Genomic DNA, 13,183 nt, shown 5'->3' with positions numbered 1-13,183 from the left:
AAAAATCATTAGCACTTCCTTCACATATTGCATGGATTTTCCCGCCCGACCCCCCCATGAAACAGCTGTATGAAAATAATTTCCTCCGCCTCTTTATCACTTCTCTCTCTCTCTCTCTCTCTCTCTCTCTCTCTCTCTCTCTCTCTCTCTCTCTCTCTCTCTCTCTCTCTCTCTCTCTCTCTCTCTCTCTCTATCTACCCCCTCCCTCTCTCTGTGCCATATCTGTCTGATGTAGGACAGTGTGATGAAACAAGTCTTTCATAATGGCTGCCTAGGTGTAAGGTCCTGGAAGTTCCTGCGGGAACTACAGTATTTCCAGGTATACCGCATCCAGCAGGCAAGGTGTGATATCCCCCCCTGCTGCTTGCTGCTAACCTGGGGGGATGAGTTCGGAGGAGGGTGGGGGTGGTGGTTGCCAAGTGGAAGCAGCCAAGCCTCAATCAGAGATAATTGTACACACACACAGGGTGTGCTGGATTACCATGAAAGGCGTCCAATCAGTCTGAGACAGTAGCATATAGCGGTTTAACAAACTGCGGCAACCTGCTAAATCACAGGATTAAGCGAAGCAATCGTTGTAAATCAGTAAAAAGAAAGAGCCCTGTTTTCATTTCACAGATACCGGAGAATGCTGTTGGACTGTAACTGGAAACTGGCCTACCACGATAAGGGGGTGCTGTGAACACAACACTAGTGATGGTGCACTGTGCACTAGTGGTGTGGATCGGCACTGCCCTTCGATCACGATTCGGGAGGTAGCGATTCGATCCGATTCCATGCCATCCGATCCGATCCGATCCGATTCGATTCGATTCAATTCTACAATGCATTGCAATGCATTACATTTCTACTGAAAGCAAAGCAAATGTTTAAGCAGTCATGATGAGGCAATACAAGTAGTCAGATACTGGGCAACAATTTATTGGTTGTTTTCTGTATCAGTCTGTATCAGTCTGTATCAGTCTTGCAATGTTTTGAAGTGCTTTTATTTAATTTAACATTCATTTGCTCCCGAAATATCCATGGAAGTAATTGAAACTTTAAAAAATTGCCGGATCGATTCTGGAACTTGCCGGATCGATTCTGGATCGTCCATGCCCCGCATCGATTCGGATCGCCGAATCGATCATTGTTGTCACCACTACCGTGCACGCCATGTGGTTAAGACCAACCCTGCGGCTGCAGAACCTCTGAGATGCATGATCATAGACATCGTTTCTCAATCTTAAATCGTTATGGCCTGACTGCAAACAGTATGTGGGACTTTCTGATGTTTGATAAGACTTACATAGAAGGAAATATTTGGCCTGTTTTTGCTCCAAAAATATTACTTTTATATAGCACTTTTAGTACTTTTATATTTTGACATCCCAAAGTTCTGGGGACCCCATACACATTTTTTTTTTCACAACAAAAATGAAAACATGTCTGAGCTACATACGTAAGTTGTAGGTCAATCAACCTATAGATATTTAAGATGATCTAAGATTGTAAGCAGTGTTTCAAAGAGAGTGTTGAATATTTATGTTATATTAATTAGTAATATTTATCAGTATCACACACCTTCAGACATTTCAGGCATTTCATGCGACCCCATTTGAATTCCAGGTGACCCCAGGGTTGAAAAACACTGGATTAAGATCTTTACTTTGGTGACAATAAGGTTATAATAGAGACTCTGCACTGAGGGGTTAATTAAACATACCACATTTCCATTCCCTGGATTTTCATTGGGCACATCAAAATATTTACATAGAGAAATAAGTTCTGTCAGAACAATTGCCATTTTCTTTGGTTTACGGATGGAGCTCTTGTGCATGCATTACATACTGAATAATAACAAGTAGCACTTTTCTTAACACTAGAAATGTTTCATTTGTACATTTCACAAAATAATATGGCTGATTGAAAGCACAGCGTAAATGAGAAACCACACTGCAGGTGTGAAAAGGCATGTCCTATTTACAGACGTGTGGATGAATCTAAATTATTAGGTGAAAACATTCTGCTCTATGAATGGAGAGAAACATTTCATGACATGCATGTACAGCACTTACAGAACTTCCAGTATCTCTTTTATAGTACATGATACGTTCAGGGATGTTTTATGACAGGCAGCAATTACAGAAGCTTGAGTATCACATACAGTGCAAATTACATGGGACTTTCAAGGACATTTTATGGCAGACAGCAATGAAAGGATACAGTATACAGCAGGGCTGTAATGATACACTGACTGACCTCACAATTCGGTTTGTATCACGATTCATGACCTACGGTTTGATACACATCACGATTTCACATTTGCCAACATTGTAAACTTCATGAATAAAAATTATGATAGTTTATAGGTAGAATAAGTTACAAGAGTCTACTAATACTTTTCAAGTTTCTATATAATAATGATTATGCTTGGAAGCACTATCACTTCATATCATGTGGTTGTTTTCTGGCCTGATGGGTATCAAAACGTTAAAAGGGCATATAACGATACTGCCTCCTTGTATCGCGATACAGTATTGTGACTCTGTGTATCACGATTTCTCGGTTCGATACAATATCGTTACAGCCCTATTATACTGTACAAAGGACATTGTACTCTCACGGCACACAACACATTACATGGCCAGAAAAAAAACATATCAAATACTCTCTGCGACGCTTGCAAACAACATACAAGATGCTGAGGTATGTGGGAAAAAGATGGCCTGGAAGTTTGAATGTTTTTGTAGCTAAGGAAGAGAGATAAATCACTCCACCTAGCTTCAAAACACGAGTGATGGGAATACAAAACATTTGACCAATAAGCCGGGCTGATTGGAATGTCAGGCAGAGAAGACGAGCAATTGTGCGTTTTGTATACAAATGAAACACCTGCACATGAGGCGTGTACTCTGCAAATAAGATGCTAAGCTTCTTGGTTCAAAATCAGCACTCACAGATTTTGTTGGAAAACATTTTCATTGTGTTTATAATTATTCTGCTGACCGCTCACCTTACTCAAACCCAACACCCAACTATGGTCTCAACAGTCGAGAGTTTCACCAGCCTATATTACTATCTGCATTGTACTTCTCCACAAAGGACTGCAGTATTTCTATAACTTCACAGTCAATGTAGCAATTCAAGCTCAAGACTTTATCAAATGGGACATACATGCTCAACAATGGTGTCTCTGGGGTTAACTGAAGTTCCAGAAGGAATCAGTATAGTACATGATCCAAATCGAGAAAGTGTAACTGTGTGCATGCCATTCCCCAAAATAAAGTGTGACTTTTGTACCTTTTCCCCCTGAGTTCCTGAGGTTTTTTTTTACCGGACCTGGCCTATCTAGCTTTTCATTGTGCCTAGGACCAATGTCAGCTTTGGCTGGGCCCAGGACAGAGTCACCTAAAAGGGCCCTCCATCCAATGTAACAAATGTAATCAGGTCCCAATTCTGGGCCCCTCTCTCTACCTGCGCCCGGGACAAGTGACCTGTTTGTTTTCCCTGTTCGGCTTCCCTGATTTTGCCCATTGAGCGTTGCAGGCAGGCCCAATCAGTGATTGCAGATCCTCTCTCCCCTGGCCTCATCAGTCCACACCTCCAGGCCAAAATGGCAAAAAGGGACTCCTTTAATGGCTGTCCATCTTGGAGGAATTTGTTCTTTTTTAAGGCTCACCTGGCTGCTCCCATTAAAATCTTTCCCCAGCTGGGCCAGGAGGAAGAAAAGTGGCCAATCATCACTGATGTGTGACAGTTTGGTCAGTCTCTGGTAGTATGGAGCTGGGATTTCATTGTTTAGTGGTCAGTTTATGTTTAAAAAAAGAGCTGTATGGCCCTGTCCTGGCTCAAATGGCCAGGGCACTGACTGTTATACCAGAGACCCGGGTTCAGACTCAGGATGAATTCCGGTCCAAGGTGGTTTCCCGATACTCCCCTCTGTGCCATTACTTTTCTGTCTCCTCTAAAACGGTCCTTGCCATTAAAGGCAAGAAAGGAAAGTGTGTTAAAGCCGAGGAAAATGTGTTAAAAAGCATCACGACATGAAGTATTTTTTAACCTGAAATTAATGTTAATATGCGGTTAATCAACCTCTATATTCTTTGCCATCTTCCATTGGCTGTACATACACTAAGCAAACTTCAAAGAGTGGATCATCTCACTAAAGCTGTCAATGACTCACTTCAGGTCTGCAAAGAGGAAAAGTATGTAGCATTGCTTTACAGTAATTCAGAGAATTATTCTGTATGTGTTTGCTTGACTGAACGATTTGTGTCCTTTTTTTCCGTTACAGTAACAAAAAGCTGTGGACGCCACCAAACTTTTTCATCATCAGCCTGGCCATAGCTGACTTCCTCATGGCCATCACCCAGTCGCCCATATTCTTCATCAACTCTCTCTATAAGGAGTGGGTCTTTGGAGAAACAGGTGAGCTCTATACATGGGTTCTCAATTTTTGTTTTCCCCTGGCTGCACCCCTTTGTCGGTCAAAAAATTAGCTCACATGGTTGGCTGTCAGTGTCTTGCCCTCTTTACAACACCATGTTTATAAACAAAAAAAAACATGTACACATAGTAGTGGTATTGACAGGTTATGGGAGCTCAATGTGTGTTTCCAAAGGATAACTTGTATGCTGTTTTCACGAACCATATCCTAATTCTTTACTTCACTGGCAGCCATTTTCAAGCGTTTATTCATCTGCAACATTTAATCACTTCAGAAGTCTTCCGATTAGGGATGCAAATTATCGATTCATTAATTAATCATTAGTTGATAATCTTATCGATCGACTTACGATTAATTGATAAGCAGCGTTTTCCCCCCGAAATCTCAATGTTTCTCGGGAAAAAAAACACTAAATCTAAGAATGTTTATTAAAAATTGAGATACAATACCACATTTAAATTAATTATTATTCAATTCTTTAATCCAAAGGTGATTTAAATATTCCCACTATTCACACCCCTCTTCACACACACTCTACACATGCCCATTTTACCTGGGTCTCTTGTCAGTTGATTAATGCATTGATCGATTTAAGTCAATTAATCGATTAATCGTTTACATCCCTACTTCCGATCCTTAAGGTAATTTACAAGGATCATCCCAACCACTCCCTTTGTTTGTGGGAGGACATTTTTGACCGATCCCCCGAGCAAATATTGCAAAAATAAACTTGGCATAAGAAAGTCTTCAGTAAACATGATTTAGTTTGGATTGGATTCTGGGATGGGAAAAAAATACCACATTAAATGCATTAGGGGAAAAATTGGCAGGATGCTGATAGTAGGCTTACTTACACCACTCTATGTGCATAACCAAACTTGTTTGTAATTGATGACACATATGATATAATATAATACAAAGTCCGACAGGCGGACACAGATCTGTCCGTCAATGCACTGCTGCCTTGTGGACACAGGAGGGAATAACAATTGAAAGAAAGCGTTTCAGACGGACGGACGAACGGACGGACATACTAGGACGCATCTAATAATGATATAATATGATATAATATAATATAATGTAGGTAATATAATATAATATAATATAATATAATATAATATAATATGATATGATATGATATGATATAATATGATATAATATAAATTATTATAATGTAATGTAATGTAATGTAATGTAATGTAATGTAATGTAATATATCCCAGGCTGCAAGATCTATGCCTTCTGCGGAGCCCTGTTTGGCATCGCCTCCATGATCAACCTGCTGGCCATCTCCATTGACCGCTACATCGTCATCACCAAGCCCCTGCAGGCCATCGTGTGGACCTCCAAGCGCCGCACGCTGCTCATCATCCTGGTGGTGTGGCTCTACTCGCTGGCCTGGAGCCTGGCGCCCCTACTGGGCTGGAGTGAGTCTGCCTCTGTGTCTCTGTGCCTCTCTGTCTGTTCACTCATCCGCTCTTACTCTTTCCATCTTTCTCTGTCTTGTTATGGTCCTTTATCTTTGTCCGTCTGTCTGTCTGTCTGTCTGTCCATCTGTCTGTCCATCTTTCTGTCTGTCTGTCTCTCTCTCTCTTTCTCTCTCTCTCTCTCTCTCTCTCTCTCTCTCTCTCTCTCTCTCTCTCTCTACGCAAGGTCCATTATAGTCATTGCTTTTTTTTTTAATGCATTCTGGTGGTGTCACTCTGTTCCCTGGCATGGAGCCTGTTACCTCTTATGAGCTGGAGTGAGTCTGGCTCTTCCACAATCCTTTCTGTTGTTTACAACAGGATGAGAAGCATCCTTCTCAGTCTTTGCTGAGGGAAGTGCCAAATTACAAAATTCACCATTTCCTGTCCTCTGTCTACTATCCTGTCAAATATAATAAAGGCACAAAAGGCATCAAAAAAAAATCAAAGCAAAAAAAGCGGCACTCTATTTTAGGAATAATCTCCCTCTACTATTGTCATCAACATTGCCTTAACTATAATGTACTTTGTTTGTTTGCTTGTTTGTTTGTTTGTTTGTATGTATGCGTCATGGCGATCAGGCTCGTACATCCCTGAGGGCCTGATGACGTCGTGCACGTGGGACTACGTCACCTCCACGCCCTCCAACAAGAGCTACACGCTCATGCTCTGCTGCTTCGTCTTCTTCATTCCCCTGGCCATCATCCTCTACTGCTACCTCTTCATGTTCCTCGCCATACGCAGCACGGCCAGGTGAGAAGCACGCACGCACGCACGCACGCACGCACGCAGACAAGCACGCACGCATTACATTACATTACATTACATTACCTTGCATTTGGCAGACGCTTTATAACCAAAGCGACTTTCAAAAAGAGGACATAATCAAGCCAACATCACAAGCAAATACAAAGTGCACAGGAGATATACAGAACAACAAGTGCAGTTGCAAAGAGGGGTTAGTTTTTTAATTTTTTTATATAAAGAGTAAATAACGAGTACACACACTCACAAACTAAACTAAACTAAACATCATGTCAGGAGTCTGCCCTGGGGTAAGGCCAGTTCAAGCATTAGTCTAGTAGATTCTCTCGAAAGAGGAATGTCTTAAGTTGTTTCTTGAAAGCTGCAAGAGATGTGCTCAGTCTTGCTGCCTCTGGGAGACTGTTCCACCACTTGGGTACCACAACGGAGAACAATCTTGACTGGGAGTACCTAGAGCGACTGGATGGCAGAGCCAGACGGCTTGTGCTGGATGAGCGCAGTTCTCTTCCAGTAACATAAGGCGTTAGTAGGTCCTTCAGATAAGCTGGGGCCGTTCCTGTGATGGTTTTGTAGGCAAGGGTCAAGGGTTCATGTTCCTCGCCATACGCAGCACGGCCAGGTGAGAAGCACGCACGCACGCACGCACGCAGACAAGCACGCACGCATACACACACACCGCATAGCCTCTTACTGCAGATGGTCCTGTCGACCGGCCTATTCACTCTTTGCTGAAAATACTCAACTACAACATAACAACGCTGCTATGATGTTACCTTAAGTAATAGTAAGGCTATAACATAACCTAATGTTTCCTGCTATACACGCCGGAATGTGAAAAATATACCGCACACACAGCTGAAAAACCCTACAGTAGATATTTAATTGTCAAAAACAGACTTTTAATGACAAATTTAATGAATAGAATGTATATCTCAATGCTATATATTGCTATATATATTTCATTTTAATAAGGGGATTCTATGCCTTTATTTTCCTTATATGCCTTTATTTGATAGAACAGTGTGAGATGGTGACAGGAAGCGAGTTTGAGAGAGAGACAGGGGAGGATCAGGAAATGACCCCGGGCTTGACTGGAACCCGGGTCCCTGGTGTAGTAGTAGTCTAGGCCACGTTTAGGCCACGGTCGCAGCCTTGAAGCTATAAGTATATTTCCTGGTGAACCATTAGCCTGTAAGTAACAGGCTACTGGCACACTGCCCTTTCACGCGTCTCCGCAGGCGGGGTTTAGTCAAAAGATGCTTGCACGCGGTTGGAGCAACCTCATATGAATGACATGACACTTCGACCACTCACGTTGAAGCTTTGTGACGTAGGACGTGTCGTCACGTAAGCGCCGTCAGGTCGGGAACCAAAACAGAACAACGTCCTTTAGAAAATCAACTTGAGGTATTTTGGATAACACCGCTGTAATTGCTGCTTCCATCCCGACGCATGATAACTCCTCGCACACCGCCATTACTGTTGTGATTCAGGGAGGGGGCGGGCACAGCCGAACTACCCTGGGGGAGGGTGTTGCGTTTGATAAACGTCATACCCACTGAAATCCCTCCCTACGATCCTGATTCGTCGAGCTGCCCCGTTTATTTCGTAAACGGAGGAGGAGAGCGAATCACAGGTGCACCAGAAGGTTTGTGTAGCCCAGCCCCCTGGGCGTCAACACATAGCTTCTGGTTCACCAGGAAAATAAGTATAACCTTATCAAGAAACAGAAGTAGAAAATGCAAATGGAGATAAGGGTTTTGAAAGCGCGTTATATTCATAAAGGAAAGATAAAAGTGGACCTGTTCCTCCTTTCATACTGCATCTCCAGGCCATCCACAACACTGATGGGTAAACACGGGGCAAGCCAGACAGAAATACACGCCCACACACTGAGAGCTCCAAAATGTTTATTGGTTGTGATCGCCGCTGATGACACCACCGCTGTGTTGTTTTTGGGCCACCATGTCCTTCCTGTGGCCAAGGTCAAAACGCTACACATCAATAGTGATAAAAAAAAAAACATTTTTACATTTTATTTACTGTCTGGAGTTCCCAGTGTGTCGTATTGTATTCCACTGCAGCCATTCCCTAACTTCAGAATACCAATGCCCACTTTGAAATGTGGAAGAAGTGGCCCACCAAACCACGGCCCACACTTTGGGAATCAATGGTCTATTGGGTGGAGGTCCGTGTCCAGCACCAGCACCTGAATTTAAATGGTTTTGATGCCTGTGCCTCCCGTTTTGTGTTTTAAATATTTAACAGGTGCCAGCATGAATACAATTTCCCCTGACAGTCTAAGAATTGTTTTGTCTTTGCAGGGCCATAGCTAAGAAGTGAAGACTTTGCAGGCTCTCGTTCTGATGTAAATGCTGCGTCAGCCTCGAGCAGGATGCTTTTATTTTTCTATTGCATCATTTTGATAAAACATATAATAGTAATCAGTGTTTTATTTCCGTATTTTATGTCCATTGCCTCCTTACGAATGAGGATATTCTGTGGCTTTATACATTTCTCTTCTTACAAGTAAGTCCATTATGTTACTTGGTAAAATAGCCTGCTCTGATGTTCAGCTGCACATAGCGTGAGTTGTTAAACCTGTCATTTCAAAAATAATTTTGACATGATGGGCTTTGACAAAGTGTCAGACTACAGCCAATTCTCGCATGGGTGTTAATTTAGACAATAAATGACAGGACAGGCCTGTGTGACCCCCCAGTGCTTGGCAACCCAAACTGAGCAGAAGAGAGAATCCCGAGGCAAAATATTGGACCACCCACATGCTACCACGACAGCTGCCAGATAACAGATTTTGTGGAAAACACAGAATGAAAAAAATGGGTTACGGTTAATCAGGTTAATGGAATGCCTAATAAGTCAAACTGTACACTATATGAAAATAAATCTGCTAATCACGTTTCAATCCTTGCATTTACTCAGATTTGTTTACTCAGAATTGGTTTTATTGGTGTTTTGAACCTTCTCTACAGCTTCAAATTAGATTATTTATTTACATCACAATATTAAAACTACAACTCCTTTCCAAAAATAGAATATCATGGGCAAAAAAATATTTATTTCCATAATTCCATCTTTTTTATTTTTGGATCTGGTGGCTCTCATTTCCCTCTTTATAATAATTCTTTGCACTGAGGATGGTTTGAATGGCACTGAAACGTTTGCACTGTTCACTTGGGTAGCACTTTTTTATTTTTGAAACATGCAATAAAAGGACACTATTGCATCGGCATTCAAGGTGTGCGAGTTCCCCTTCCTTGATCCTCTTTATAATACCCCATAGATGACCATACCACGGTTTAGGTGCTTTGGTGGTATGGGCACCCTAACTCACCAGACCTACTGTAAAACCCATGCGAAAATCAGTTGAATGCTGCAAAGACAAATTTCAGCGACAATGGGCTCAAAATAGGGATGTCCAATATTGGCTATTTGCCGATATGCAGATACTGTCCAACTTTGAGCCTCAAAATGAAGAAAACTCAACAGTAGCCAAAAGATGACAGATGGTCTGTGTTTCCATAACTCCCGTGAAATACCACAGGCAATCAGCCAAAGGCAAGTTTTAAGCAATAAGCCAGGTTTGGTAAGAGAAGTGAGAGGACATTGACTTCTATACAGTATTCTATTATTTTAATGCTCTTTTTATGTTTTTTTTTTAGCTGGAAGTCTAAGATATGTACAAATAAGCAAATAAATACTTGAAATATCTTAATATATATCGTATATATCCTTATAATAGGAAAGTTTTACTTTTTGATGGAATTATAGAAATAAATCATTTTTTTCACGAGATTCTATTTTTTTTAAAGGAATGTACTGTATGTAGCCTGCCCACCATACTTTCTGTGAAGCATCAAGGTGGTTTAAGCTGTCATAGAATCTCCACTTGGCCTCATCAGCTGTGGCATTGTGGGTGCATATCGCTGGATGATGTGGGCTTTCACTCTCTTGCTGCTGGTGTTGAAGGTTGCTGAGATAATACAAGAGCAGATGGGACTCCATGCAGTTAGTCTTCCTGGTCTGTTTTGTCGTCATGATAGCCACCCCCTTGTTATGGCTATACCCCCTGGGTATGCCTCTTCCTCTTGTCCAGAATAGATCGTGGACTGGCCACTGGTTAATTTGACCTCACCCGACTGTGTCCACCGAGTCTCTGCCAGGCCCAGGACAGTGAGATTGTAGCGCTCCATCTCTTTGACAATGGTAGCAGCCTTGTCAACCTAGTATGCAGGGGTGTAGTGGGCGTGGTACGCAGGAGTACGCAGTCCACCCACTTCTCCTGAAGTGAGATTTAAAAAAAAAAAATTCTGCCCATGTTTAAATACAGAAAAGAATGATCACAGCAGTATTACAGGTGAAAACATAGAAGCAATGATGGTAGACTAAGGACAGTTGGGGGGTTTGACATGATAAGTTGCCTAATTATTTGATGACGTTAAAATTCTGATTCTGATGTTCCATGTCCCCACAGTAATGGGTTTCCTTGGTGTCAGAAGGTGTTTCAGCCTACCGGCTCCCTTGTGGGTTTGGATGGTAAGCATCATAGTCCCCATTGCTGGGGCACCTTCTTCCGCCAGTGAGTGATTTGAGTAGTCTTTGTCAACGTTTTCATAACTGGAATGTGTTTTAGTTGGGTAGTTATGCCAACACCCAACCAGGAGGACCAGCTGCTGATTTTCGTCTGACCTCTACTCTAGAAACAGCCATGGGCAGTCCTGGGTAAGCGGTTAGGGCGTTAGACTTGTAGCCCAAAGGCTGCCGATTCGACTCCCGACCCGCCAGGTTGGTGGGGGCAGTGATTAACCAGTGCTCTCCCCCATCCTCCTCCATGTCTGAGTTACTCTGAGCATGGTACCGTCCTGCTCTGGTCCTTTGGGGCGCCATTGGGGGCTGCCCCCTTGCATGGGTGAGGCATAAATGCAATTTCGTAGGTGGGATTTCACTTCCCTTCACTTCAGAACCCTGCCTGGCATGGTTAGACCTACTGTATAGCGTTTAGAGTCACAGAGGCACGGAAGCAAACCCCACCACGACAAGGTAGCAGCACACGGGGTGATGTGCATAGAATGCATAGGGATGTTTGGGATCAATGTTTTGGATAGAAAAAATAGTCCTACCAATATTAACCATTTTAATTTCGTAGAATTATTCATTCAATCACCTGTTTTCTCAAATTCCACAGTCTTTACCAAAGCTAGGACTAAACCCATGTCCTTGCTAAAACTGGAATAGTGTCATCTGCTTCATATCAAAGCTGTTAATGCCTTTAGTTCATTACTTTGAATGGAATCAATGACTATGTAGAGGTCATGCACCCACACACACACACACACACACACACACACACACACACACACACACACACACACACACACACACACACACACACACACACACACACACACACACACACACACACACACACACACACACACACACACACACACAGGAGCCTAATTCATTATGTCAATGTACCCTTCAGGCCGGCCATGTGCCATCATATCATAGAGCTTTTGAATGCCATAGCTTCTTTCATAGCCTGTGACATATATCAAGGTGACTGTTGCGTCCGTGGTGCTTTGTGTTTGGTTTAATATTACCACGAAATATCAATAATATAATTTACCAGGAAATACCAATAATACCTCGGGGCAGTGGACCTCATGCCAGGCAGGTCTAGCCCACTTTGTCTCTTTTTTATCATTGCAATGTTTATGTTGCCTTTTCCTGTGCCTTTATGAATTTTGTTGTATCTGTAGTTATTTTTTGGCATTATATAGTATGTCATTTTTAGCATTACATTATTATTTCATGTGCCATGAAGCCTTATGCAGTCAGAACATTGAACCGCCAGTCAACAAGATGGAGCCAACTCCCTGATGCGAGGTGGATGGAAGTTGTCTCCGCCAAGTTGACTTCGTACCGTTTAATGCACGGACCGTGACTTCTTACCGTTTAATCCTCGGAGGATGTTCCTCCGCTCATGACCCAGTTGTGCCACTAGATATTAATAATTTGACACAATTATTACACCATTGTCAATTAGCTGCCAAGGGGTTAAGACTCGGTTTTGCTACATTGCAATGTTTGTAGCATACAACAAAAATGATAATAAACTTTTGCATCATTTTCTTGCAGTGTACTAACTCTTGCAGATACAAACATCTGACTAGTACTCCCTCCTCTGGCAATCTTGAAGAAAACTCTGAACACATCTTTGTATCTCGTGAATCTCACTATACAAATTAACTTGCCTGGCTTTGCCTTTGCCTCGTGGCTAACACTTGGAGAGGCTGGACAGACACTAGCAGATTTCGGCTCTGGACACAACTCCATATATACAGTAGGCTACAAGCATTAATCCCATAGTGCAGAGCCTCTGTTATAACCTTATTGTCACCAATATGGTATTGGCCAAGTCTAAATTGGTTACCTAAGACTCCCTGCAATGTCATTGGAATGTTGTTTGGATGTAGTAGTTGAGTGTTTTCAGCAAAGA

The 13,183-nt window shown here is 42.3% G+C and overlaps 1 protein-coding gene across 1 annotated transcript in view; it reads left to right on the top strand.

Annotated features, from left to right (window-relative positions):
• Window positions 1-13,183, top strand: part of opn4xa (opsin 4xa) — a 49,677-nt gene that overhangs the window by 27,389 nt on the left and 9,105 nt on the right. The window contains exons 3-5 of the mRNA XM_063212554.1: window positions 4,277-4,410; window positions 5,653-5,856; window positions 6,477-6,648. Coding sequence (XP_063068624.1) covers window positions 4,277-4,410; window positions 5,653-5,856; window positions 6,477-6,648 — 510 coding nt within the window. The remainder of the gene's footprint in view (window positions 1-4,276; window positions 4,411-5,652; window positions 5,857-6,476; window positions 6,649-13,183) is intronic.

This window comes from Engraulis encrasicolus, chromosome 12, assembly GCF_034702125.1.
Source record: "Engraulis encrasicolus isolate BLACKSEA-1 chromosome 12, IST_EnEncr_1.0, whole genome shotgun sequence".
Classification (NCBI taxonomy): domain Eukaryota; kingdom Metazoa; phylum Chordata; class Actinopteri; order Clupeiformes; family Engraulidae; genus Engraulis; species Engraulis encrasicolus.
The sequence above is the reverse complement of the archived record's forward strand: the minus strand, read 5'-3'. Positions and strand labels throughout refer to the sequence as shown.